The sequence below is a fragment of the Symphalangus syndactylus genome, chromosome 18, assembly GCF_028878055.3.
Source record: "Symphalangus syndactylus isolate Jambi chromosome 18, NHGRI_mSymSyn1-v2.1_pri, whole genome shotgun sequence".
In the NCBI taxonomy this organism is placed as follows: domain Eukaryota; kingdom Metazoa; phylum Chordata; class Mammalia; order Primates; family Hylobatidae; genus Symphalangus; species Symphalangus syndactylus.
Window position 1 is genome coordinate 22,512,236 of NC_072440.2, and position 26,855 is coordinate 22,539,090.

The 26,855-nt window shown below is 56.6% G+C and overlaps 1 protein-coding gene across 1 annotated transcript; it reads left to right on the forward strand.

The window, feature by feature from the left end:
* The first annotated feature begins 16 nt into the window (after window positions 1-16).
* Window positions 17-24,538, forward strand: IL2RB (interleukin 2 receptor subunit beta). Its single transcript, XM_055252734.2, has 10 exons — window positions 17-245; window positions 5,867-5,987; window positions 6,426-6,540; window positions 7,530-7,608; window positions 10,792-10,897; window positions 12,281-12,429; window positions 13,624-13,789; window positions 14,572-14,686; window positions 17,533-17,617; window positions 21,139-24,538. Exons 2-10 carry the CDS (start codon window positions 5,900-5,902, stop codon window positions 21,889-21,891), a joined length of 1,656 nt encoding a protein of 551 aa, XP_055108709.2. The 5' UTR covers window positions 17-245; window positions 5,867-5,899; the 3' UTR covers window positions 21,892-24,538.
* Window positions 24,539-26,855: the final 2,317 nt, after the last annotated feature.

Below are 26,855 nucleotides of genomic sequence, written 5' to 3' on the forward strand. Positions count from 1 at the left end.
CCTGGGTGCTTGAGGAGTTTCAGGCTTTCTCATAAGCTTCGTCTCCCCGCCTCTCCACCCCAGGCCTTGCCCCTCTATCCCCTGCACAGGAAGTGGGCTGGCTCTGGGCTTTTAGTCTTTGCGGCCCCAGCAGCCGCAGCCGTCTCCTGGGCCAGAGCTGAGCAGGGCCCTGGAGAGATGGCCACGGTCCCAGCAGCGGGGAGGACTGGAGAGCGCGCGCTGCCACCGCCCCATGTCTCAGCCAGGTGATGCCCCCCTGCCTCCCTCCCGGCCCCTGTGGACCAGCCAGGGGGCTGGGAGTGAAAGTCACAGAGAAGACTTTCAGCTCTGACTCAGTTCCCCCAGCAGTTTCTGCCTGAACTCCCATCCCCTAACTTTATCTTAGAATTCCCCTGGGGAGGGAGTGGGCCCAGCTCTCACGGCTCCTGGCTGGAGGAAAAAGCGGTCCCCAGTCCCCGGTCACCTCTCCTTCCCAACCCATTCAGGGGAGGCTAGGGACTGCTGTGGGATGAGGGGCTTCCCTGGGCCCTGTGTGCTGGGCCCCCAACCCGAAGAGGTAGAGAAGGGGTGGGTGGATAGCCTGGGTGCCCGGAGAGGGTACGGGATATGGGGTGGGACAGGGAGGAGTCCCCTCCTGACCTCTGTGGAGTGGGGCCCATATACTGGGGGAGGCAGCCTTGTGTCGACTGCTCATCAGGAGGCTTTGTGGAGTAAGTGGGGAGAGAAGGGTCCCCTTGGAGAGCCATCTATGAAGTGAAGTTGCTGCGAGGCCTCTGGGAGCCCCAGGCTGGAGGCAGAGCCCTGGGTTTGAGTTTGGGTTTGTCCCTCCTTTGGCTGCATGACTAGACAGGTCAGTAGCATCTCCAGACATTGGGGATGGGACCCCATCTTTGGGGCTGCCTGGAGCTCATGCTCTCTCCTCTCCTGGGGGCCGAAGCCTCCCACCCTTAACTGTGTTCGTAGCACCTCAGGGGAGGGAGGTGGAGTGAGGGGCTGTGCTATCCCCAAGGGTCCCCTTCCTTCCCCCAGAGCCAGGGTCCCGCACCCAGCTGGAGAAGCCCCTGAAGTTAAATAGCAAGAGACAAGCACTGTGTATGGGAGCTGGGGGTGGCAGGTGGAGGTGGCCAGAGGGGACGAGGGGACATAGGCCCCATCGAGTTCGGAGGTCAGGTGGGATGCACCATGGGCTCCCGAGCTCCTGCTTTACCGCCCTGCCCTAGCCACCATGTACCCCTGATGGCAGCAGGGGCCCCAAACTGCACCTAACCAGGTTCAAATCCCAGCTGTATGCCCTTCTTGCCTGGGCGAGAGGTTGACCTATTTCTCAGTCTCCTTATCTGGCAAAAAGGAGGCATACTAGAGCCTCCTCATGGGGCTGTAGGGAGGGCTAAACGCTGAACTACCCCCGAGCGCTCAGGGCAGGCAGTGTAGGCAGAGAGAGAGCAGGCACCAGTCCCTGTCCCCAGCAGCATCTCTCTGGAGATCAGATGGCTGGGGTCAGCCGCTCCGGGCTTCAGTTCTGGCATGGATCAAATGGGGCAGCGAGACCCACCTTGCAGGGCTGTGGTGGGGACGTAGGCATCCGTGGGTGTGACCAGTTTCAGAGTCATGAACCACAGGGCACGTGTGGGTGTGCCTGAGGACCCAGGAGGGGGTGCTCAAACTCGAGGTCCTGGGCTCCACTTGCTGTCACCCGAGTCTGGGCTTCTCCTCGCCGTGTGACCTTAAGTGGGTTCCTTGGCCTCCCTGAGGCTCAGCCTCCCCCTTGCAGAATGAGGGTGCAGCCTCAGTGACTGCCAGGCACTCCCTCAGCTCTGTACCCCTCTGGCACCCTCACACCATCCTCCCACGGACTCTGCCCTCTCCGAGCATCGCTGCACCCCTGGGCTCCAGGCGGCGGGAAGCAGACTCCAGATGGCGCTTTCTCCTCCTGCCTGGCTGCCTCTAGGCTGGGCCTGTGGTTTGCCCCAACCTTCCTTTGACCTTGCACCCCTTTGTCTCCCAGCACCTTCCTCACACACTGGGGCTCTCTGCAGGTCCTGTCCTGGGCATGGGGTCATGGGGTCATCCTGAGGCTGGGCCCGACCTGGGGTGACACCCACACAAAACATTGATGGTCCCCTTGCCCCACGGCCAGGCTGGCATGATTGAGCGTGAAGGGGCACAGGGGCTGTGGGAGTCCCCTGGTTGGGCTATGCACCCTTTGGGGTCCCAACCCTATGCCCTCTGCTTTTGGGGTATCCGAAGAAAGAGGTGATCAGCCCCCACCCTGGGGAGCTCACCCTCCTGTGGAGACGGTGGACCAAGCAAAGGTGAGCCCATGGTACCCAGAATAAGCACCTGCCAGTCTGTGAGCTGCTGGGCCCTGACTCCCAGGACAGAGAGGGTGGCAGCCTTACCTCTGGGACCAGTGTTACCTCTGGGACCAGTGTCTGGCAGGGTGGGACAGCATGAGAGAGTGAGCCTGGAGCCCTAGCTCCGCCTCTTACTGTGTATATGACCCTGGGCAAGTTAGGGACTTGGAGCCTTAGTTTCCTCATCTGTAGAATGGGATAATAAACCCGTTGGGCAGCTTAGATGAGCTGGCATATGTGAGGCACTTGGCCCTAGGCCTGGCATAGAGTATGTGCTCAGTACGCATAACGAGTGGTATTAGATCACCAGTGCATATTTACCGTCATGTGAGCTGTCGTGGTGGGAAGACGCATCTGGGGAGTTCTGGGAGGGGAGGATCCCTGCCTGGGCACTGGGCAGTCTGCCCTGACTCAGATTCCAGAAAGGCCTCTTATCCACTGCATGACCTTAGGCAACGCACTTCACCTCTGGGTGCCTCCGTTTCCTCATTGGAAAATGGGGATAATAAGAGTATCCCCGCTAGAGGCCCTTATTGCTGCATTTAAAGAGTTTTAAATGGAGCCTGGCTTACAGTAACCTGTCAGCCAATGGTTTTGGCATGGTTAAGGGGGTGGCAGAGCAGCATGGAGGTGGGTTCTGATCCCAGCACAGTGCTAGGCTCCTGATGTGACTTTCAGCAAGTCTTTCCCACTTCGGCACCTCAATGTTCTCAAATGTAGAACAAGGGACTGTGCTTGCTCAGAGAGCCTTTGCAGCTGTGACAATGTGTAGGCCTCTGACTCTTACTCCCGTGATATCTGCCTTAGGAGATGGAACCCATGGCTTTTGGGGCCAGGGCGTGGGTCCCAGCTCCATGGTGGCTCTGATGTAAGCCAGGAGACAATCCAGGGCCATCTAAAGAGCTCTGCTTTTCTTTGCAGTACTGAGGCCTCTGACCACACTCATTCATTTCACTACATTTATTGAGCACCGACTGTGTGCCCGGCCCTGTGCTCAGCAGTCCCTGGAGCGAGTGTGCTGGTGGGCCAGCCCCTGGCCAGTGCTGGCTCTGCTGCTGCCAGACTAGAGGGAGGAGCAAGGCGCTCAGAAGAGGAAGCCCTCGCCCTCCATCACGGAAATCAGGGAAGGCTTCATGGAAAAAGGCATGAGGGCCTGTTTGAAATGGGCTTGAAGGATGGCAGGATCTGTAGGGGACCCAGGGAAAGGATAGACTTGGGAAGGACTTTTGGAGGGTGAGTGTCGGTTTCCTGGTCACCTGGAGCCACTGGCTTGTGCAGGCAAGTAGGTGCAGTGTGTGTGTGCTTTGGCCTGGGTACATGCACCTGCTCCTGTGAGGGCAGAGTCTGGAAGGGTGGGCTGACCTCATCCCGGTCCCAGAAAGCCTCGAAAATGGGAATTTAGGCTTTGGTTGCAACAGGGCCACTGCAGGTTCCTGGGCAGGGAGGTGGGTGGTTGGAGGCGGGCTTCAGGGAAGGCAGGTGAGAGCCTGCAGATGGGGTGGTGCCGTCGTCTGGGCTGGAACAGCACGAGGCTGGCCTGGTGAGGGTGGGGAAGAGACAACAAGTAGTCATTGGACTGTCCTGCTGTCTAAGGAGTGTCCTGACTGGCTAGGTATGGGGGCAAAGGTCTCCTGGAACAGGAAGGGTACAGTTGTCCCAGAACTGAAAGTCAGATAGGAGAAGAGCTGGGGATGAGCTGGGTTTTTGCCGGGTCCAGGAGCATCCCCTGCGAGGGGGTCCTGCAGACCATCGGGAGGGACGTGGAGGCTTGGGGCTGAGCTGAAGAAAGACCCTTGGAAGCTGAGGGCTGGAGCCAGTGAGAGGCTCAAAGAGAGAAGGGAAGGGGAGTGAGAGCTTGAGTTTGGAGCCGCTGGAGAAGGGGGAACAGCGGGGAGAAAGCCCAACACTCAGGGGCCTTGGAAGCTCTTGAGATGGAAGAGCAGGAGGGAGGGAAGGACGCTCCACCTCCTCCGCATCTCTCAACTCACATGCTCCTCTCCCCTCTGCCCCTGCCCCCTCTGACTGGGGCCACCCTCATCTTTCCCTGGAAGCCTCCTCCTCATCTCCCTGCCTCCCCCTTTGCCTGCTCCAAACACCTCTCCTGGAAGCAGTCCCCTTATCTTCCCCAAATGACCACGCGCTCACTTTCTCATTCCCCTCCGCACACCCAGCCCCTGCAGAGGGTGGGGGCACCTACATTTCTTTCCCGTTTCCACTGCGACAGTCGTGGTCTCGCCTCATCTGTGTGCTGAACGGGAGCTTCCATGGTTGGCTAGAGGTTCCCTGAAAAGCAAGGCTTTGTCTCAAAAAAAAAAAAAAAAAAAAAAAAAAAGGCGCCGGCCAGTGGCCAGCCAGTGCATAATAGGCACTCCCGGAAACCTTTTGAGCCTCCCTCTGACAGGGCTGGCTTAGAGATTTCATGTCTCTTTCCTCCCTGGGGTATAATCTGGGTGACCAATCTGCCCCTGCCTCCAGGGAGCTTCCAGACAGGTAGGGGAATACGAGTATGGACAAGGTCCTCCGTAATGGCTACTGCAGCCCTCTGTGCCTCAGTTTCCCTGTCCTCTAGGGATTTTCTGCTTCTCCGAGTTCATGTCCTGATGCCTTCACACCATTGCCTCAACTCCCTTGAGGGAGAGTGAGGGGCAGAGGCAGGGGGCTAGGCTCAGAGCCCTCTGGAAGCCCTTCTGCCTGCTGACTTTAGCTCTGTCTATATTTATTCCATCACTTGTTTGTTCAAGAATTTTTTTTTTGCCAGATGCCTACTATGTGCCGGGCACTGTTCTAGAAATTGTGGACCTAGCAATGAACAAAACACAAAAATACGTGTCCTTAGTGAGCTTACGTGACTCTGTGTGTGTTTGTGAAGAGAGATAGAGGAAAACATAAATCAGTCAGTAAACAACAAATAAATAATGCTGTGATGAAAGTGTCGGGGGGTGGTGAGTAACAAAGGGTGCTTCTTTTATTTTTTTTGAGACAGAGTCTTACTCTGTCGTCCAGGCTGGAGTGCAGTGGCGCCATCTTGGCTCACTGCAACCTCTGCCTCCCGGGTTCAAGCAATTCTCCTGTCTCAGCCTCCTGAGTAGCTGGGACTACAGGTGTCCACCACCACGCCCGGCTAATTTTTGTAGTTTTAGTAGAGACGGGGTTTCACCATATTGGTCAGGCTGGTCTCAAATTCCTGACCTCAGGTGATTCGTCTGCCTCGACCTCCCAAAGTGCTGGGATTACATGCGTGAGCCACACGCCTGGCCATGACGGGTGCTTCTTTATGTAGTCTAGTCAAAGAAGACCTCTCGAAGGAGACAGCAGTTGAACAGAAACTTGAAGGAAGGGTGTGAGCCTGTGTGGGGTGGTGGGACTAGCAGGTGCAAAGGCCCCGGGGCTGGACTGAGCTGGCACCGAGTGCAGACCATGCACACTGAGGGGGTGGGCCCAGCCTGCCTCTAGGGGCAGCGAGGCCTGGGATGTGTATTCACGTGTGCTCTCTCTTTCTCCTCTCCTGCCAGGGCTTCCTTCCTCAGCTCCACCCTGTGGATGTAATGGCGGCCGCCGCTCTGTCCTGGCGTCTGCCCCTCCTCATCCTCCTCCTGCCCCTCGCTACCCCTTGGGCATCTGCAGCCGTGAATGGTAAGGACCCTGACATTTGGACAGCCATGCTTTCCCTATGGGGAGATGGCTAAGGCCCTGCTAAAGCCTCTTCCCAGAAGGGGATGGGGCCAGAGACCAGGTGTCCATCTCCCGCCTCACCCTCTGTCCTGGACCCCTGCCCTGGCATGCAAGCACAAATGCACACACACAGACACACACACACACACCTGCCTCTCCAAGCCACAGGCATGTGCTACTCTCTGTCCCTGCCTTGCGTTAGTTTGCCTGTAGGAACTTGCAGCCTCTGGGGCTCCATTTCTTCCTCTCTGATGTGGGTCCATGAATCCCTTCTCTGCTCTCCAGAGTTACCCACCTCCTCCTCTGGCAAGCGTGGGTGCCAGGTGCAGGGGCAGCGTGCGTGTCTTGGGGGGCCGTGGGCACCTGCAGTCAGCACTCACACCTTGTCTTGCCCGGCAGGCACTTCCCAGTTCACATGCTTCTACAACTCGAAAGCCAACATCTCCTGTGTCTGGAGCCAAGATGGGGCTCTGCAGGACACTTCCTGCCAAGTCCATGCCTGGCCGGACAGACGGTGAGTCCACTGGCCACACTGCAGAATCTTAGGATGGTGGGATCTCGTTTTCTGGATCATATACATTGGACTCCAAGGAGTCGGCATTTACAGAATCTTGGACTAATGGGACCCACAGACTCTTCGAATCACAGGAGTTGGGGCCCAGACCTGGAATCAAGGGATCGTTTGCTATTTAGACTTCTAGAACCTGGGTGGAGTCCAGGCTGCTGTGAAGGGGCTGGGGATGAACTGGACAGGGTAGTTTGGGGACACTGAGCTGCAAGCCTGCTATGCCAAGGCTGGACTCCACTCTAGAGGCAAGCAGAGAGGAAGTGGGGAGAAAGGAGTGTCCCCAAGCTTTTTGGATAATCTCGGATTTTGAGAGAACTTGCAGGCAGCTGTGGGGACAGGGAACCTGGGAGTGGTTGGGGTGCCTGGTGGATGGGAGAGAGATGTCACTGTGATGTAAACATCTAGGCGGCCATGAGTGAGGGACTGACCCCAGGTAGGCTTGATGGGGTCAGGGAGAAGGGGAAGGCCACAAAGAGGTGGCTGGGCCCAGGTGGATTCCATAGGGTATGGGGTGGGGGAAAATGGGGAGGGAGACGGAGGGGCAAGGCAGGTTCGGGCCCTGGCTTCTGGGCGGGTGGTGATTCCACAGGGCTCTGAAGGCCTAATTAAGGATCTATCTTCATCCTAAGCCTCATGGAGCTTTGGAGGGCTCTAGGTGGGGAGGACTGCCTGTCTTGAAGTGGTTTGTGTTTCTAGATCACTCCAGCTGCCATGGGACCAGGCTGGGATGAGGGGGAAGGACAAGGTGCCCATGAGGGAGGAATACCACGGAGCCAGTGGGGGAGGCAGTGCCCCTCACAGTGGTTGGCACAGGGGCCCCAGCCTGGCCTTGCTGCCTGGTGCCATCCTCGCAGCAGAGAGATCTGAGAAGAGTCCCTTGGGCCAGCTGTGTGGGTCCTTCCTGTTCTTCTAAAGAGGGTCTTTTGCCATGAAAGGTGGTGGAACCAAACCTGTGAGCTGCTCCCCGTGAGTCAAGCATCCTGGGCCTGCAACCTGATCCTTGGAGCCCCAGATGTGAGTAGCCCACCCGGGGAGACAGTGCAGGGAGAGGGTGGTCTCCCAGCTCTGGGCTGCGATCTCAGGGTGGGCCGGATGCCAGGGGAAGAGCTGAGGCCCGATGGCTGGGGCTGTGGCCAAGCAGGATGCCCAGCGCTGAGCAGGAGGCAGAGAAAAACAGGTGACACCCCAGGGCGTGGACTCAGGCCTGCCCCAGGGCCGACGGACCCTCTGTATGTGAGGCATCTGCCATTCTGCCACTGCTCCTGCTGTCTCCCCTGCGCTTTGTGGGTCCTGTGACACTTGTGTTCCTTATCAAGTAAGATGGCACTCCAGTAACTGTAATGACCACACCCAGCTCTTCCTGGGGTCTTGGCAGTGCAGCGCAGTGTGGGGGGTGAAGGGTGTAGACTTTGGAGCTGGATGCTCCAGCCCTGGCTCCGCCAGCTGGCTGACATTGGGCAACCCCTGTGCCCCAGTCTCCCCTTCTGTAAAATGGGCATAATAATGGCACCTACCTGGTTGGGTCAAGGCCCAACAAGGGCCTTGTTTTTCAGGCCCTCCCCAGCCTGAAGGTGGGACCTCACCAGGGACCCGTCTCCTTCTGCCCAGGGTGCTCGGGCCAAGGCGCATCTGCAGGCCAGTGCCAAGCTGCCCCCTGCACCCCCGTGGCTTCCCACCCCCCTGTGCTCATTGGTGCCTAAAGTCCAGAGGGGGCCGAGGCAGCTGGGGCCAGTGAGTCGGTGCTGCCTCGAGCGTGCCAGGCTGTGGTAGTGCCTGGGCTTGGCCCCGCTCTGAGATTGGAGTGGGCACTGGAGCAGGAGGAGGCCAGACAGTAGGAGCAGACACCCCTGAGCTTGCAGGGGCAGCAGAGATGCCTGGGTCCTGGCTTGGGCAGCTGCAGCTGCCCCAGGAGAGCTCCTGGCTACCTCGGAAGGGGCGGGGGTCCCGCTTGTCCCCGACTCGCACTGGATCCATGGAGCGTGTAGCCCTGACTGTGCCTCCAGGATCAGATCGGGTGCCAGAAGCAGGGGAGAGGCCAAGCAGTGGGAACAGACAGCTCTGAGCCTGCGGAGGCAGGGGGGACCTTCCCAGCCCCTGAGAGTGCAGGGATGCCTGGGTCCACAGCCACAACTTGGGTAGCCGCAGCTGTGCCCAGGAGGGTGGGTCTCCTGCGTGCTCCCTGCTTGCAAGGTCACCTGGAGGCTTGGGTTTGGACCAGGGCCCCTGAGAGTGCAGGGACACCTGGCTCTGAGACTTGGTGGCTGCAGCTGCACCCAGGAGAGCGGGGCTCTTGCCTGATCCCAGCCCCCAAGAGCACCAGGGGGCCTGGGTCCACAGCCAAGACTTAGGCAGCTGCAGCCCTGCCTGGGAGGGCAGGGCCCCTACCTGCTCCGTGGAGCAGGAGACCCCGGCTACGCCTCCCCGCTGCAGCCAGAGTTTTAGCAGCGGCCGCTCCAGATGGGCAGCTGCTGCCTTCACCTACAGCCCCATAGGTAAACATCAGCACTGTCCTCTTCTTACCAATGAAGACACTGAGGCTCAAAGAGGTATGGTCCCTCCCCAAGGTCACACAGCCAGGAAGTACAAAGCTGGGATTGAACCCAGGCCTGTGGGCTCCCAGTTCGGGCTTCTCACCGTTGCATTAGGCTGCCTCTTGCAGGGCATATGGCCGTGTCCATATGAGTGTACATCAAATTATTGTCTGTCAAAGCCTCCTGGGCAGCAGCGGGCTCCAAGGACACCCAGACCACATCTTCTAACCATCATCAGGTTATACGTCTTCTTGAGGGGCAGGAGAGTGTGAAGATGGAGTCCCACAGTGTAGCTGATAAAATCACAGCCTCTGGAACCGGATGCTGTGCCCGTGCAGGGAGCTCTGTAGGTGGCCTGGTTTCTGATCCTGGCTCCACCATTTCTTAGCTGTGTGACCTCAGGCAAGTCTCTAAGGCTCTCTGTGCTTCAGTGTCCTCAGCTATAGAATGGAAATAGTGACAGTGCGTGTGCCCAAGGGTGTTGAGAGAATTAAATGAGACAATATATGTAAAGTGCTCTCAAGAGTGCCTGGCACAGTGTGAGTGATCATGCGAATGTATGATTGGCAATATTTTTATAACAATAATAGTAATAACAATAATAATGAGACTACTATTATCTGGGAAAATCTAGCCCCCATAGCAGCTATAAGAAGGCTAGGACAGGGTCTATGGGGTGGAGAGGAACTGGCCAGTTTGGGGAATTCCAATGATCAGGCTTAAGGTTTGCTCATAGTGGGTCTTATGCAGATCAGAGGGACTGTGCCCAAGGTCCTGGCCCTGAAATCAGCATCCTGGACCCCAGATCCTAAGAGGCCTGTGCTACAGCTTCCTCCCACAGGGCTGCCGGGCTGCAGGGTTGGCACCTGCCCAGTGGGAAGATGCCTTAAGCTGCTCACTCGGCAGCCCTCTGTCAGGCATGACAAGCCAGGACTCGGAGATGCAGTCACACTGTAGGGGGACACAGAGGGCCTGGGTTTAAACCTGGGCTCCCCTGCTGTCCATCTGCATGACCTGGGGCAGGTCCCTTGACCAGCCCAAGCCTCAGCCTCCCCACCCATACCATGGGATGGCTGCTGTGTGCATTGAGGGGCTAAGGCATCTGAGCAGTGACTGCTCACAGGAGAATGCTCAATACCTGGCCATTTTCTTCCAGCAAATTCAAGGCATAGGGATGGGGAGAGATAGGGGAGGGGAGGGCCTTTCACACTAAAAAATGTTAAACAGGTATAGTTCCAGACCTGTACATTTGTGGGGGCTCGCCAGCTTGCAAGCCTCCTGTGACAGGGAGCTCACTCCCTCTCAAGGTAGCTCATTTCATTTTAGATCAGGCATTGGTAAACTACCTTGATCCATGGGCCATATCCAGCCCATTGCTTGTGTTTGTAAATAAAGTTTTATTGGAACATGGCCCTGATAGTCATTTACATGTTGTCTGTGTCTGCTTCATACTACAGTGGCGGAGTTGAGTCATCGTGACAGAGACCATGTGGCCAAAGCCAAAAATAGTTACTACGTGGCCTTTTACAGAAAATGTTTGCTGCCCCTTCCTTGGGTGGCAGGGCATGTGGAGAGGCCCCCAATATTCCCGGGTCATCCCGGTGGCCTCCTCCTTCCCCTACCCCTAGCTGCTAGAAGCGTCACCCCTGCCCTCCTTCCCTTGCAGTCTCAGAAGCTGACTGCAGTGGACATCGTCACCCTGAGGGTGATGTGCCGTGAAGGGGTGCGATGGAGGATGATGGCCATCCAGGACTTCAAACCCTTTGAGAACCGTGAGTGAGGAAGCCAGGGTGGGGCTGGGGCAGGGCTGGGCACCTCCTTCCTCCCACCTCCTCTGGGATCCTCCCTGCTCCATCCTCTCTCCCCCGCAGCTTCCACACCCACATCTGACCACCTCACTGCCCGCTGTTCTCGGGGTGACGTCCTGGCTCCTTACTCTGGCATTCAAGGCTGCTCAGGATCCAGCCCTGGGCCTCTTCCCTGGCGCTCCTCCTCTTGCGGCCTATATTTCTGCTGCAGCCAAAGGCCAGCTCTCCAAACCCACCTTGCCTATCCTTGCCTCTGAGCCCTTGCACATGCCGATCCCACTGCCTGGAAGGTTCTTTACACCTGGAAAATTCCCACTCATGTTTTGAGGCTTAGTTGAGAGTCACTTCCTCCAGGAGGCCTTCCTAGACTCCCCTAGCCCTTTGTACCTCCTCTTTCTGGGAATGTATGTCCCGGGTTGTCACCGCCTGATTGTAGGTCTGTCTCTTTCACTGGGCTGTGAGCACCCTGAAGGCAGAGTCTCTGCCACCCCTGTGTCTCCTTGCCACGCACCCAGCACTAGGTCTCATCAGGACAGTGGTCTGGGAAGGTTTGTTGAATGCCTGAGCGACTGCCTGCTGATCTTGGGGGCCATCTCCAGGGAAGCAGTGGGGTAGAAAGTGAGAGTCAGGCCTGAACTGGGTGTGATCTGACTGGCAGACCATCGAACCTTTCTGAGCCTGAGTTTTGGGGATAATCGGAGTCACCTACCCACCAGGCTTGTAAGGCATCTTTGAACTGAGACACAGAAACTGCTTACCATGTAGTCAGCACTCAGCATCTGCTTATCACTTACGTGGTTCTATAGAGTCTCAGAAGTATAGAAACTGAGATTCATTTAACTTCAGAATCACACAGTGTTATAATCATCACACTTAAAATAAATGAGATGATCCATGGAAAGCTCTCAGGTCAATTCTAGGTGCAGAGAAAAGCTGCCGTGAGTTATTCATCCAGCAGCTACTGAATCAAGTGCCAGGTAATCTTCCAGGTGCCAAGGACACAGCAGACAACCAAGTCCCTACCCTCGGAGAGCTCACAGTCTGCTGGGGGCGACAGAAAATGAATAAAGAAACCAAACCATATATTTCATAGGTCAGATGATGATAAGCACTGGGAATAAAAATGAAACAGGCAAGGGGGATGCAGAGTGGTGAGTGGTCAAGGAAGGCTTCTCTGAAGAGGTGATCATTGAGAGACGCCTGGAGGCAGTGAGGGAGCGGGTCCTGGGGCTTTGGGTTGGGGGGTAGGGGAGGTGGTAGCATGTGCCAGGAGGGAGGAGTGGCAGGTACAAAGTGGGAGTTGGAGGTCATGGCTGACTGCTCTCCCGTCCCCCATCTCGTCTCCAGTTCGCCTGATGGCCCCCATCTCCCTCCAAGTCGTCCACGTGGAGACCCACAGATGCAATATAAGCTGGGAAATCTCCCAAGCCTCGCACTACTTTGAAAGACACCTGGAGTTCGAGGCCCGGACACTGTCCCCAGGCCACACCTGGGAGGTGAGAATGTGGCCCAGTCCCCACCTGCCCTGGTTCCTCCTTCCTGTCCTGGTCCATGTCCTGTCCCTTTTTCACTGTGTCGAGGTCCCATCAGCCCCAGGTGGATGGTGGGTGGCTGAGTCCACTCCTGTGCTCTTTCTGCACTGCCTGGGGCTGCCTCCCCGACTTCCACGTCCTTATCTAGCCCCCTTAATCCTGGGGATCCGGCTGGCAGCAGGTTCCAGGCTGACACCAGGGAAAGACTCAGAAAGCCAGGAGACAGGCAGCTGCCCAGCCCCATGGGCTTTCAGAGGCCAGGGAAGCCACCCCTCCACGTGTCAAAGCCCATCTGCTCCACATCTGTGCGGGCCTGTCGCTTATTCATTCACTTGCACTCATTTCTTTATTCACTCAGCTGCTCAGTCAACAAATATTTGCTGAGCACCTACTATGCACTGGATGATGGGGAGAGAGTGGAGGGTGAGCTCAGCAAACTTCCACTCTCAGGAGTCTCAGACTGGGGCAGGGCAGGCAGGCAGTCAGTCAGCAGATGTAGCCACAGGGTCTGGGATAGTGAGGCACCGGGATGGTGATAAGTTCCATCAAGAAAACCCAACGGGGCAAGGTATTTGACAGTAACTGGCCCAGGCTACTTCAGACTCAGGTGACCAGGGAAGGCCCCTTGGACACCTGGGCATCCAGAAGGAGCTGACCTGCAGAGATCTGGGGAGAAGTTTTGCAAAATTAGAAAGACCTGCCACGGCAAATGCAGGATGCTGCTATATGTCTGGGGAGCAGGAGGAGGCAAAAAGAGCATCCCAGGGTGGGAGAGGTGTGCGGGGATGTCCCGCTTTCTGGTCCTGTGGAGATTAGACTGCAGCAGGGCATGGTGGGAACCAGAGACCAGCTGCAGGCTTGGCAGAGGGTGGCAGCTCAGGCCTGGGTGAGTGCAGCGGGGAGAGGGGGGATGGTTCTGGAATGGCTGTGGAGGTGGAACCAGGTTCTGGGGGTGGAACCAGCTGATTAGCTGATGACTTGGGCTTTAGAGGATGACCCTGGGGTTTGAGGCCCCAGCAACTGGGTAGTGAGGGCGCTTTGGGTGGCAGGGAAGAGGGGGTGCAGCTGGTGGGGGTTGAGGAGGGTGCTGTGGTGCTCAGCCTCCTGGCCCTGCCATGGGAGGTGAGGTGGGCGCTGACAGTCCTGTCTCTGACCCAGGAGGCCCCCCTCCTGATCCTCAAGCAGAAGCAGGAATGGATCTGCCTGGAGACGCTCACCCCAGACACCCAGTATGAGTTTCAGGTGCGGGTCAAGCCTCTGCAAGGCGAGTTCACGACCTGGAGCCCCTGGAGCCAGCCCCTGGCCTTCAGGACAAAGCCTGCAGGTACTGGTGGGCAGCAAGGGCGGGAGGGGCCTCAGGCAGGAGGGGGTGGCTGGGGGAGGAGCTGCTCCATTCTATCCCCGTCTGGGGTGAGGGTACAGCAGTCAGCTCCATCCCTCACTTGCTGTAACCCTGCAGGGGGCTCGCTTTTCAGACAGGAACAGGGGTTCAGTGAGGGAAGGGGGCTTGCCATGGGCCTTGTGAGTTGGGGAGGGGCAGAAAGGCTGTTTTCACTTTTCTCCACCCTGAAATCTCTAACTCCTGGTTTCTGCTGGGGCTAGGGATGGCTGCTTTCACCTCTCGGCCTGATCTGTGAAATGGGTACAGATGGGCAGAGCTGCTGTGAGGAAGGCGTGTGACGTCCCGGCAGCCTGGCCCTCAGCAGGTCTGCTGGGCGCCTGTCCCTCATCGCATCACATTTTGAGTTCAAGCCCAGACAAGACCTGGGGTCCTCTAAGTGGTGCTTGGAGGGAGGTGGAGAGAGGGGTGTAGCCAGCTGGAGCCCAGGCTGCTGTGGGGGCGGTGGGGGGCTGTAGGCTCACCAGGTGGGCCCATGGGATCTGTCTGGAGCCAGAGGAGCTCTTGGAATGCCACCCTGTCATTTCTTTTTAGCATCAAATCTGGCTTCCCAGAGAGGATGAGCTTAGCAGAACCCTGTCCCCAGCCCCCCCAGACGCAGGCCTGCCTGGCAGGGCCCTGGATGGGGGTGTTGGGGTGACTGACCCAGGGTGAGTGAGGGCACTTCTCTAACCCCTCTCCTTGCTGTTTCTCCCACCCCTGGGCAGCCCTGGGGAAGGACACCATTCCGTGGCTCGGCCACCTCCTCGTGGGTCTCAGCGGGACCTTTGGCTTCATCATCTTAGTGTACTTGCTGATCAACTGCGGGAACACCGGGCCGTGGTAAGAAGGTTCTCCTCCCCTTCCTTCGTGCTCCCACCCCTCCAACATGCACACACATGCACACACACGCACACAAGCACACATACACACATGCACACACACACACACTTACATGCATACATGCCACCTTGCCAGGTCAGATTCTGGACCGAACCCCCTGCTCTGATAAACCCGTGCTTCCTCTACCCTCCAGAGAGTCCTCCCTGTCCAAAACCTGGCCTTTCCCTGTGTCCCATCCCCACAGGGGGAACCTGTGGAACCAACCTGAGGGGAAGGTGGGAGGTGCAGCCCTCCAGGGAGAGCCCCCGGGGACCTATCCAGAACACTGCTGTCAGGACTGGGGGTGCCTGTGTGCACACGTCAGCTGTCTCTGTGTCTGGGTCCCCGCTGGTCCATCTAGGTCTGAAGGTCATTCGCTTATTCCCGTATTCACTGAGTACCAGCTGCATGCCAGGTACAGCTCAAAGAGCTGGGAACACAGTGGCAGGCCACATGCATGCGCCCCAGCTCCAGGCAGCTCACGGCCCAGTGGGAGAAGGCAGACAGTCATGCAGGTGTGTAATGACACACCGGGATCAGGATGGCGGAGGAGGATGTCGATGTATTGCCATTCCTTAGGATCCATGGAAACCAGTTCCAGGACCCTCCCTACCCCCTGCAGATACTAAAGCTGGTGGATACTCAAGTCTCTGATTTTTATTTTATTTATTTATTTTTTATGAGACAGAGTCTCACTCTGTCACCTAGGCTGGAGTGCAGTGGCATGATCTTGACTCACTGCAACCTCCACCTCCAGGGTTCAAGCGATTCTCCTGCCTCATCCTCCCAAGTAGCTGGGACTACAGGCATACGCCACGATGCTCGGCTAATTTTTTGTAATTTTAGTACAGACAGGGTTTCACCATGTTGGCCAAGCTGGTTTCAAACTCCTGACCTCAGGTGATCCACTCGCCTTGGCCTCCCAAACTGCTAAGATTACGGGTGTGAACCCCCACACCCGGCCTCAAGTCCCTGATTTAACACAGCAGAGTATTTGCGTGTAACCTACACACATCCTCCGAGACTTTAGGTCATCTCTAGATTACTTATAATACCTAATACAATGTAAATGCTATGTAAATTGTTGTTATGCTGTATTTTAAAAAATTGTATTATTTTTTATTGTTGTATTGCTATGAGAGTTTTTTTTCCTGAATATTTTTGACCAGAGATTGGCTGAATCCGTGAATGCAGAACCCACGGATACCGAGTGCTGATTGTATCAGGAGCAGACAACAGGGAGGGGAACCTTGGCTGGGGCATGGCCAGGGCTGGTTTCCCTGAGGAAGGGATGATTCTGTTGAAATCTGTATCAGGAGCCCATGGGGAGTGTGGAGGGGATGGGAGAGTGTCCCAGGCAGAGGAAACAGCATGTGCAAAGGCCCTGGGCAGGAAGGAGGGAAGAAACTTCCAGGAACAGAGTGCAGGGACGCTGGTGTGGCTGGAGACAGAAGCGGGTGGGGGAGGAGGCTGAACTTGAGCCTGGACATGTGGTGGCAGTGAGGCTTCCTGGGGCCTCAGGCCGTGGTGACGACTTGGGCTGTGTGCTGAGCAGTCATGGAGGGTTTCCCCAGGAGTGGGACAGGATCCACTCTACCCTCTGTGGCCCTGGCTGCTGTGTGGAGCGTGGCCTGGTGGAGGGCAAAGCGGTGAGGAGGTGACTCTTCTGACCAGGGGATGTGGCCCCCTGATGAGAGCCCTGCTTCTCCCAAGAGTTTTGCAAAGCGTGCCTAGCTGTGTCACCTCACTTGACTTTCCACAGCACTGGGAAGGCAGTGAGTCAGGGGCTACCATTGCCTTTTAACTGATGCCAGGACTGGCCAGAGAAGTCAGCTGACTTGCCCAAGGTCACATAGCCAGTTAGTAGTGAGTGCCGCTCTCCTGACCCTCGTCCTGGAACAGTGGTTCTCGGCAGTGTTCGGAGCCCCGTTTCCTCTTTCCTCCCAAGAAGACAGGCATTCCTCCACCCACCCGTCCCCTCCGCCCACAGCTCCCTGCAGGCCTTTGGGGAAACCATGTCCCTGTAGAGGGAGAGGCCCTCTCCCAGGCGTGGCTTCAGTGGCCTCCTGACTGCCCTCCTCCTTGTCGTTCTTGCGCCCCCTCAGTCCTTTCTCCACCATGTCATTCTCCTGTTTAATGCTCTTCAGAGGCCGCTTACTGTGCTGCAATACACCCTGGCCCTTGAGGGCCCCCACCAGCAGTGTGGAACCTTTGTGCAAATCAAAAATGGTGCCTCTTTCTTCAGGGTGAAGTACACAGGTTCCAGACACTCAGCTTGGCAACATGGGCTGGAATTCAGCCTCACTCACCACCACCTTTCCCACTCCCTGCCCAAGCCTAATGCCCTTGGGCAGTGTACAACCTGAACCACCATCCATGGCAGCCCTGACAAGAAAGCCTGTCTCCTCTCTCCCTCCTCTTGGTTCATTCCACTTTTTCTAGCCATCTCCATCCCTGACCACTCTGGCTTGTGTGTTCACCCCCATTGACCCCCACCTCCCCGTCTTGTGTAGCACTCTGCTCTCTGTCTCCACAGAATGAATGGTGGTGTTGCAACATGCTTTGTGTCCATCTCCCCATCAGAACGTCAGCTCCTTGAGAGCAGGGACCTCCTCTGTTGGCCATTCTTGTCTCCCCAGTGCCCAACACAGCGTCCTCCCACAGTGAACACTTAGTATCGGCAGCATAAATACATGAGTAAATGTGGCGTGGCTCCATGCCCAGCATCTAGAGCGGTGGCGCTGATGGCATAATGCCATGGCCCTTCCCTTTCTCACCCCCCTCCTTCCCTCCTCTCCTCTGTCCAGGCTGAAGAAGGTCCTGAAGTGTCACACCCCAGACCCCTCGAAGTTCTTTTCCCAGCTGAGCTCAGAGCATGGAGGAGATGTCCAGGTAGGAGGGCAGGGCAGGGAGACAGAGGTGGGCAGGGCTGTGAGTGGGATGAGGGGGTGGCAGGTTAGTAGCTAATTTTGTGTTTTGTGAGAGGAGACAAAACGCTGAAGTGAACAGCCTCCAGGGTGGGCATGGGTCTCTTCTCCAGCTCTGGCACTTTCCATCTGAGCCAGACTGCCTGGGTTCTAATCCCAGCTCCACCACTTTCTGGCTGTGTGATCGTGGGCCTATAGAGCCTCCCTGGGCCTCAGTTTCCCCACCTGTTAGATGAGGAGAAAAACAGTGTTACTATGTGTCCTGCCCTGAGAACATTGCCATTGTGTTCAAAAGAACCCTATCAGGCTGGGTGCAGTGGCTCATGCCTGTAATCCTCGCACTTTAGGAGGCTGCGGCAGGTGGATCACGAGGTCAGGAGTTCCAGACCAGCCTGACCAACATTGTGAAAACCTGTCTCTACTAAAAATACAAAAATTAGCCGGGCGTGGTGGCGTGTGCCTGTAATCCCAGCTACTCAGGAGGCTGAGGCAGGGGAATCGCTTGAACCCAGGAGGCGGAGGTTACAGTGAGCTAGGATGGCCCCACTGCACTTCAGCCTGGGCGACAGAGTGAGACTCCATCTCAAAAAAAAAAAAAAGTACCCTATCTGGTATTACCGTTGCCAGTGTGCTGAACGAACGGGACCTGCCAGCACAAGCTCTCTCCACCCTACTGTCTGTGCAGACATGCTCTGTGCTTCTCCTGTCCCTGCCCAAAATTCCTGAGCAGGCTCCATAACTTAGCACGGATACTAACAAGTCTTCCCATCACTTTGAGTCACAAAACACGGATTCATTTTTAAAGTGCTGGCCCACAGAGCAGTAATGCTCTAAACTCCATCTCAAATTCATCGTCTCCTCTTCCCTAGCCCATGCCCCCTTCAGGCAGGAAGCTTCAAAAATGAAGGGGGGACGTGGGGAGTACTTTTTTACCACCCTAGCCCCACTCTAGGCTCCCAAGATTGGGGGGTGGGGATGAGGTAGGGGCAGAAGGAGGTCAAGAGGAGTGGCAGGGGAGGAAAGCCATGCCGGACCAGAGCTGTCATGACCTGGCTTTGGAGTTCTCTATCAGGGCTGATCAAGGGCCCCTTCTGGAATTCCCTGGAAAACTCCCAAGATGAGAATATCTTAGTTGCGTGTTTTTTTTTTTTTTTTTTTTTTCGAGACGGAGTCTTGCTCTGTCGCCCAGGCTAGAGTGCAATGGCGCGACCTCAGCTCACTGCAAACTCCGCCTCCTGGGTTCAAGCGATTCTCCTGCCTCAGCCTCCCGAGTAGCTGGGACTACAGGCACACACCACCACACTTGGCTAATTCTTCTACTTTTAACAGAGACGGGGTTTTGCCATGTTGGCCAGGCTGGTATTGAACTCCTGATCTCAGGTGATCTGCCCGCCTCGGCCTCCCAAAGTGCTGGAATTACAGGCGTGAGCCACTGTGCCTGGCCATTAGTTGCAGTACTCTTAATGTGCAGGAATGTATTTCCTTAAAATTCTTCCCTCAGCCTTGAGGGTAGCAAGATTCCCATCTATAAAGGTATTCAAGCAAGCCATGGCTGCCTATGTGTCAGAAACATAGAGATTGCCCCATTGAACTGGTTGGAGGCTGAGCTAGATTAGCTGCATGCTCAGATACCTTCCAGCTTTAAGTCCTGATTCTATGAACCTAGAACATTGTGAGGTGGGAGCTGCAAACCATTCCAGCTTCCCATGAGGGCATCCTTGGATCTAGGGTGTGGAGCGGGGTCCCAAGGAGGAAGGCATGATGTGGCTGGGGGTTAGGGCTGGCAAAGCGGGCCCCACCTTTTCTGCATCTGGGTGAGAGACCTACCCCTCTACCCCAGGACCCACAGGGGCCACAAGGCCCACCCCCACTTCCCAGGGGATCCTGGAATGTGTGTGCGAGTGTGGGAACGTGTGTGAGGGGCATGAGCTTCTCCTGAAGCCCCTTTCTGGGCATTGTGGGCAGAGGCTCAGGCCCAGGAAGTAGCCGGCCACAGGCAGTGGGCCCCTGGCTCACCGGCGCTGGCCACAGGCCTGGCCGCTCCCTCTCTGGCTGCACACTCGGGGCTGCTGCCTGGCCCTGCCCTTGCCCTGCGTATCATGAACCTCACCCGACCAGTGCTTTTTCTCTCTGCCCAGCCAGCGACCCCTCTTTGCCATCCTCAGTTTATCCGTTCTGCCTCTGTCAGCCTTTTCTTATGTGACATAACTTCTGGTTTCGGGAAGGGGGCGAATTTAATTGAGTGGTGTGTGCACGTGTGTGCATGTGTGCATGCATGTAAGCGTGTGTGTGTGTGTCTGTGGAGCAGCTGGCTCAGCCTCAGGGACTCCCCCTGGAGAGGAGAACTGGGCATTCGTTGCTGGTTCATTAATTCCTCTGAAATAGATCCATGAGACCTGCCAGCCCTGTGCTGGGCACAGAGGCCTGGGGAGCCCACTGGGCCTGGCCCCTGTGCTTAGGGGGCACAGTCCAGCTGCTGTGGGTTCCCGGGACAGAGGGTTGTCAGGGCTCCCAAACTCACCCACCAGAGGCCCCTGCCACACTACCAGGAGGGCCTGCTGTCCCCCACTCTGCTGTACAGTCTGTGTCTTACCCCGTTTCGGGTGTTTACATCTCCATTTGCTTACCTGATGTCTCCCTGGTGACCTGATGGGTGACAGCGAGGAAGTCAGGAGAGACGTGGCTAACTGTCATGGAAACTGAGGCCCAGAGAGGTGCAGGGGCCCGCCCAGGGTCACACAGTTAGTGAGTGCCAGGGCCAGGGCTAGAACCCGGCTCTTCCCACTCCTTGCCAGGGCTCTCTGGAATCCCGGGCAACTGAGAAGTGCTCTGATGGCCACTTTCCTCTCTCTGGGGATGGGAGGCGGAGGAGGTGGGGGTGGGGGCTGCAGGGAACTGGGGGAAAGGTGAATCAGGAAACCATCAGCTTCCCCAAGAGACGTTCCCACCACAGTGTAAGCGGAGACCCTGGATCCCAGCTCTGCCACCTGCCAGTCTGTGATCGGGGCCAGGGCATGTCCCGTCTCTGGGCGTCTGTAAGGTGAACAGGCTGTGCTCTCAGCGCCCTTCTGCTTTGGCATGGGTGCATCGATTCACACACTTGTGCTAGTGCCCACTGGACAGTCTGAGGATTCTCTCCTTTCCTGGGTCCCCAGCATCTAGAACAGTGCCAGGCTCACAGCAGGTGCCCAATAAACAGTCACTCTTGAGCAGGCAAACATTCCTGGGCACTACTGGGAGCCAGGCAGGCCTGTGCTGGGCTGTGGGTCAGGCAGTCTCCCTGGCCTGGTGGCCCAGAGGGCTCCCCAAGCCAGTGGGTGGGTTAGGGGAGTGCGGGGCTATAGTCAGGGAGGACTTCCTGGAGGGGGCAGCCCTGGGCCAACTGCTTCAGGAGGAGGAGGAGTTAGGAGCTGTTGACAGTCCAGAGGAAGGGGTGGAGGGGGAAGGAAGCCCCCACTCACCCACCCCTGGCCTTTCTCCCGCCAGAAGTGGCTGTCCTCGCCCTTCCCCTCATCGTCCTTCAGCCCTGGTGGCCTGGAGCCTGAGATCTCGCCACTAGAAGTGCTGGAGAGGGACAAGGCGATGCAGCTGCTCGTGCAGCAGGACAAGGTGCCTGAGCCTGCGTCCTTAAGCAGCAACCACTCGCTGACCAGCTGCTTCACCAACCAGGGTTACTTCTTCTTCCACCTTCCGGACGCCTTCGAGATAGAGGCCTGCCAGGTGTACTTTACTTACGACCCCTGCGCAGAGGAAGACCCTGATGAGGGTGGGGCCGGAGCACCCACAGGGTCTTCCCCCCAACCCCTGCAGCCTCTGTCAGGGGAGGACGATGCCTACTGCACCTTCCCCTCCAGGGATGACCTGCTGCTCTTCTCCCCCAGTCTCCTCGGTGGCCCCAGCCCCCCAAGCACTGCCCCTGGGGACAGCGGGGCTGGTGAAGAGAGGCTGCCCCCTTCCCTGCAAGAAAGAGTCCCCAGAGACTGGGACCCCCAGCCCCTGGGGCCTCCCACCCCAGGAGTCCCAGACCTGGTGGATTTTCAGCCACCCCCTGAGCTGGTGCTGCGAGAGGCTGTGGAGGAGGCCCCTGACCCTGGCCCCAGGGAGGGGGTCAGTTTCCCCTGGTCCAGGCCTCCCGGGCAGGGGGAGTTCAGGGCCCTTAATGCTCGCCTGCCCCTGAACACTGATGCCTACTTGTCCCTCCAAGAACTCCAGGGTCAGGACCCAACTCACTTGGTGTAGACAGATGGCCAGGGGTGGGAGGCAGGCAGCTGCCTGCTCTGCGCCGAGCCTGAGGAGGACCCTGTTGAGGGTCCTTAGTCCACTGCTGAGGACACTCAGTGTCCAGTCGCACCTGGACTTCTCCACCCAGATGGCCCCCACCCAGTCCTGCACACTTGGCACATCCATTTCCAAACCTCCATTGCTGCTCCCTGGCCCTGCCGCCCGAGCCAGGAACTGTGTGTGTTGCAGGGGGGCGGTAACTCCCCAACTCCCTCTTTAATCACAGAGTCCCACGAGTTTAGGCTCTGAAACATCGCTCCTCTCCAGCCCTGCAGCTATTCACCAATATCAGTCCTCACGGCTCTCCAGGGCTCCTTGCCCTGACCTCTTCCCTGGGTTTTCTGCCCCAGCCTCTTCCCCTCCCCTCCCCTCCCCCTCCACAAAGCAGTCTGAGCGTGCTTTCCAAAACCCAAATATGGCCGTGCTCCCCCTCGGTTCAAAACCTTGCATGGGTCCCACTGCCCTCAGCCCCGCTTCTCAGCCTGGTACTTGCACTTCTGGTGTCGTGTGGGGATAGCCCCTTCTGCAATCCTCCCTACCGTCCTCCTGAGCCACTCAGAGCTCCCTCACACGCCCTCTGTTGCACGTGCTATTCCCTGGGCCTGCTGTGCCCTCCCCCTCATCTAGGTGACAAACTTCCCTGACTCTTTAAAGTGCCGGTTTTGCTTCTCCTGGAGGGAAGCACTGCCTCCCTTAATCTGCCAGAAACTTCTAGCGTCAGTGCTGGAGGGAGAAGCTGTCAGGGACTCAGGGCGCCTGGAGAAAGAGGCCCTGTTACTATTTCCTTGGGATCTCTGAGACCTCAGAGTGCTTGGCTGCTGCATCCTTTTTTTTTTTTTTTTTTTTTTTTTTTGAGACGGAGTCTCGCTCTGTCGCCCAGGCTGGAGTGCAGTGGCGCAATCTCGGCTCACTGCAAGCTCCGCCTCCCGGATTCACGCCATTCTCCTGCCTCAGCCTCTCCGAGTAGCTGGGACTACAGGCGCCCGCCACCACGCCCGGCTAATTTTTTGTATTTTTAGCAGAGACGGGGTTTCACTGTGGTCTCCATCTCCTGACCTCGTGATCCGCCCGCCTCGGCCTCCCAAAATGCTGGGATTACAAGCGTGAGCCACCGCGCCCAGCCGGCTGCTGCATCCTTAATGCTGGGGCCCAAGTAAGGGCACAGATACCCCCACAAAGTGGATGCCTGCTGCATCTTCCCACAGTGGCTTCACAGACCCACAAGAGAAGCTAATGGAAAGTAAACTCTGGAGTCCGAGGCCCAGGCAGCAGCCCCGCCTAGTGGTGGGCCCTGATGCTGCCAGGCCTGGGATCTCCCACTCCCCCCTCCACTGGAGGGGTCTCCTCTGCAGCTCAGGGGCTGGCACACTGGCCTCCAGAAGGGCAGCTCCACAGGGCAGGGCCTCATTGTCTCCTCTGCAGCTCAGGGGCTGGCACACTGGCCTCCAGAAGGGCAGCTCCACAGGGCAGGGCCTCATTATCTTTCCACTGCCCCAGACACAGTGCCCAGCACCCCGTCGTATACCACAGATGAACGAATTAATTACCTGGCACCACCTCGTCTGGGCTCCCTGCACCTGACGTTCACACAGAGAGGCAGAGTCCCGTGCCCATTAGGTCTGACATGCCCCCTTCTGCAAGGGGCTTATCCCCCCACCCCGACCCCTCCACGTATCTTTCTTCTGCCCCAGGCAGATCACACTGCAATGGCTCAAACAACCTTCCACCCTAGCAGGACAGTGACCCCAGTCCCAGCGACCCCAGTCCCAGCTAACTCTGACCTGGCAGGCATCAAGCACCTGCACTTACAGGCCCTGCTCACAGTTGATTGGGCACCTGACCACACGCCCCCACAGGCTGACCAGCAGCCTATGGGGGGCTTGGTGCCAAGCTCTGTCCAATCAGGTAGGCCGGGCCTGAACTAGCCAATCAGATCATCTCTGTCTTAGGCGTTTGAACTCAGGGAGGGAGGCCCTTGGGAGCAGGTGCTTGTGGACAAGGCTCCCTGGAAAAGGTAGACGAGCGTTGAGCCGCTAAGCAGAGGACCTTGGGCTCCCAATACAAAAATACCTACTGCCGAGAGGGCTGCTGACCGTTTGGTCGGGATTCCTGTTGCCTTTATATCCAGAATAAACTCCCCTTTCTTGAGGTTGTCTGAGTCTTGGGTCTATGCCTTGAAAAGAGCTGAATTATTGGACAGTCTCACCTCCTGCCATAGGGTCCAGAATGTTTCAGACCACAAGGGGCTCCACAGCTTTGCTGTGTGTTCTGGGGCAACCTACTAAGCCTCTCTGCAAGTCAGTTTCCTTATCTCCCCAAATGGAAATTGTATTTGCCTTCTCCACTTTGGGAGGCTCCCACTTCTTGGGAGGGTTACATTTTTTTAAGTCTTAATCATTGGTGGTATATGTATCTATACATCTGTATTTTTTAATGGTCTGTGTGTACCATCTTTGTGGTTATCTTCTTAATTTTTTTTTAAGTCAATTCATTTTTGTTGAAATAAATTTATTTAAAGAAAAATCTTTGTTACTCTGTAAATGAAAAAACCCATTTTCGCTATAAATAAAAGGTAACTGTACAAAATAAGTACAATGCAACAAAATAGTGTTGATATTCATTGCCTGCGGTAAACCTGTTTTCTCTTAAAGGGGAAATGAGAAGCTGCTGGGGAGCTGTCGAAGACATCCCGGGGCCAAATGCAAACTTCCTCCTTGAGAGAAAGGAAAAGGATTGTAAAGGGAATATCTTTTTCACTAATAGGAGTCAGGACTGTCTGTCTGTCTTATTCTGTGTCCAGGTATCAGCTCATGACCATATCCCACAAGTCTATGCCTGGAGAAGTATGCACTTGACGAATCTCTCTCTCTCTCTCTCTCTGTCTCTCTGTCTGTCTCTCCCTCCTTCCCTCCCTCCCTCCAGATAGGCTGATAGATGATAGATAGATAGCATCCTGATAAAAGTTGGACCAGACCAGGGATGGCAATTCCTGGCATTCATAAAGCCACACTCATGGAAGACATTGCTAATCAATTGCACCCATGCACGGCAGACATTTCTAATTGACCACAGCTCTCCTCCTGTAGAGCCTGGGTGCTGCAGCTTCAGATTCTGCAATGCTGTGCTGTAGGCAGCCCCCAGTTGGTCACAGCTGATAGCTGATGACATCTCTGGACCACGTAATTCCTCAGGTTCCTAACACAAAAGGAGCTCTTATGTTTCCCAACTCCGATTTCCCAGGCAGGGAAAACTGAAGCTGAGAGGATGGAGACTGGAAAGCTGAGAGGGACCTGTGAGAGGCAAGCCCAGGGAGCCCAGCTGTCCCCACCATGTCTGGTGAGAAACTTGAGCTGGCAGGGAGCAGAGTCAGGGCCACCTTATACCAGGTGCAGATGGAGGGATGGGCCAGCGGTCACTGTGTGTCATGCCTAGTGTGGATCCGAGTGTGGCTCTTGGGAGAGGAGACAGACAGGAAGCAGCTGGTGGCAGGGGTGGTGGTCAGATTGCAGGAGGGGCCTGGGTCAGATTCAGGAGACAGGAGTGGCACCAGCTGGGGACCGGGCAGCCGCTGGAGCCCTGGAGAACCATCAGGTACAGAGCGGGAAGCAGGAGGCAGCCAGGGCAGATCTGGGGGTAAGAGAAAAAGGAGGAGAGGTGGCGGGGGGCGGCCTTCCAACCTCTCGTGTTTCCTCTTTGTTGAACTAGGTTTGTTCCTTTGCTTCCCCCATTCCCCCACCCCCCGTCTCTCATTCGAAGCAACTTCCGGTGCCTGCATTTCCCGAGTAAATTATGGTGGAAACTGTAGGCCCAGGTCTAGGATGAAGCACCCACCACTGTCCTCCTCATTACTGACAGCTGAAAAAAACAGACCAGGGAGGACAGTAAGAAGGGGCAGGAGAAACAATACTTCCACTCTACACATTGTGCCAGTATGGCCTGGGCATCGTCTCTCATCATCTGGAAACAACCTTGAGAAGCAGGTGCTTTATTCCCCATTTTGCCGATTAGGAAACAGGCCCAGAGAGGTGGAGAAACGCAGCTGATGGTTGGTAGCATCAGGATTCAAACTTGGGTACATCTGACTCCAGAACTTTTGGCCCTTAGCATATAGAAGGCTACGTAGGAGATAATTGTACTAATGGGAAAATACCTAGTAAAATTTCATTCTAAGCTTCCTGGCAGTCAACTTCGGGGGGAAGAAAGATGCCATGATCCATTAGTGTGATTGTGGGAGAAAAAGCAAAGCCCTTTGATAGTTTGGCAGGTAGATGGGGCCGAACGGTGGCCAGGAGAGGAGGCTGAGGGCGATGCTGGTGGGTCACGCCAAGGTGGTCTTACCCCCTCCTCCTCCTCCGTAACTGAGCCCCTCCTGCTACCTCCACCCTCCAAGCTTGCTCAGTGTCCCTCTGGGCCAGCATTTCACTGGCTGCTCCCGCCCCCACCCTGGTGACCCGCGTGCCACAGACCTGACAGCATCACTCTCGCTCGTATCCCTGTTCAGCCTCCTCCTCGGTCTGCCTGTCCCCACGGCCGCCTGCCCCTCTGATCCTTCCACCTCTGAGCCCTGCCAGGCTGATCTGGCTAAGAGTCATATCTGGCCACACTACATCCTTGCTAGACTTCCAGTCACCCACTGTCATTTTCAGGATAATGGCTGAGGTCCTTAATGTGATCGTCCATGACTTGGGGGACTTTAGGGTGGTCCTATCTGCTCTTATGCCTCAGTTGCCCCATCTGTGAATTGGGCAGGCAGATTGGATGATTTCTAAGTGCTCTCCTAGCCCTGACATTCTGTGGTTCCAGGTGCCACATGGAATATGGCTTGAGGCCTGGACTACATGTATTTTACGTCAAGCGTTCGCGCTGGGGTTGGGGGGTGGGGATGAGAGTAGGGATTGCAACTGACTCATTTGCCTTGGCAC

Excerpts from the sequence above, each read along its gene's own strand:
- IL2RB (XM_055252734.2), top strand. The coding sequence starts at position 5,900 with ATGGCGGCCGCCGCTCTGTCCTGGCGTCTGCCCCTCCTCATCCTCCTC. Across the intron at positions 6,541-7,529 it reads CATGCCTGGCCGGACAGACG|GTGGTGGAACCAAACCTGTG; the intron begins GTGAGTCCACTG and ends TTGCCATGAAAG. Across the intron at positions 14,687-17,532 it reads TGCGGGAACACCGGGCCGTG|GCTGAAGAAGGTCCTGAAGT; the intron begins GTAAGAAGGTTC and ends TCCTCTGTCCAG.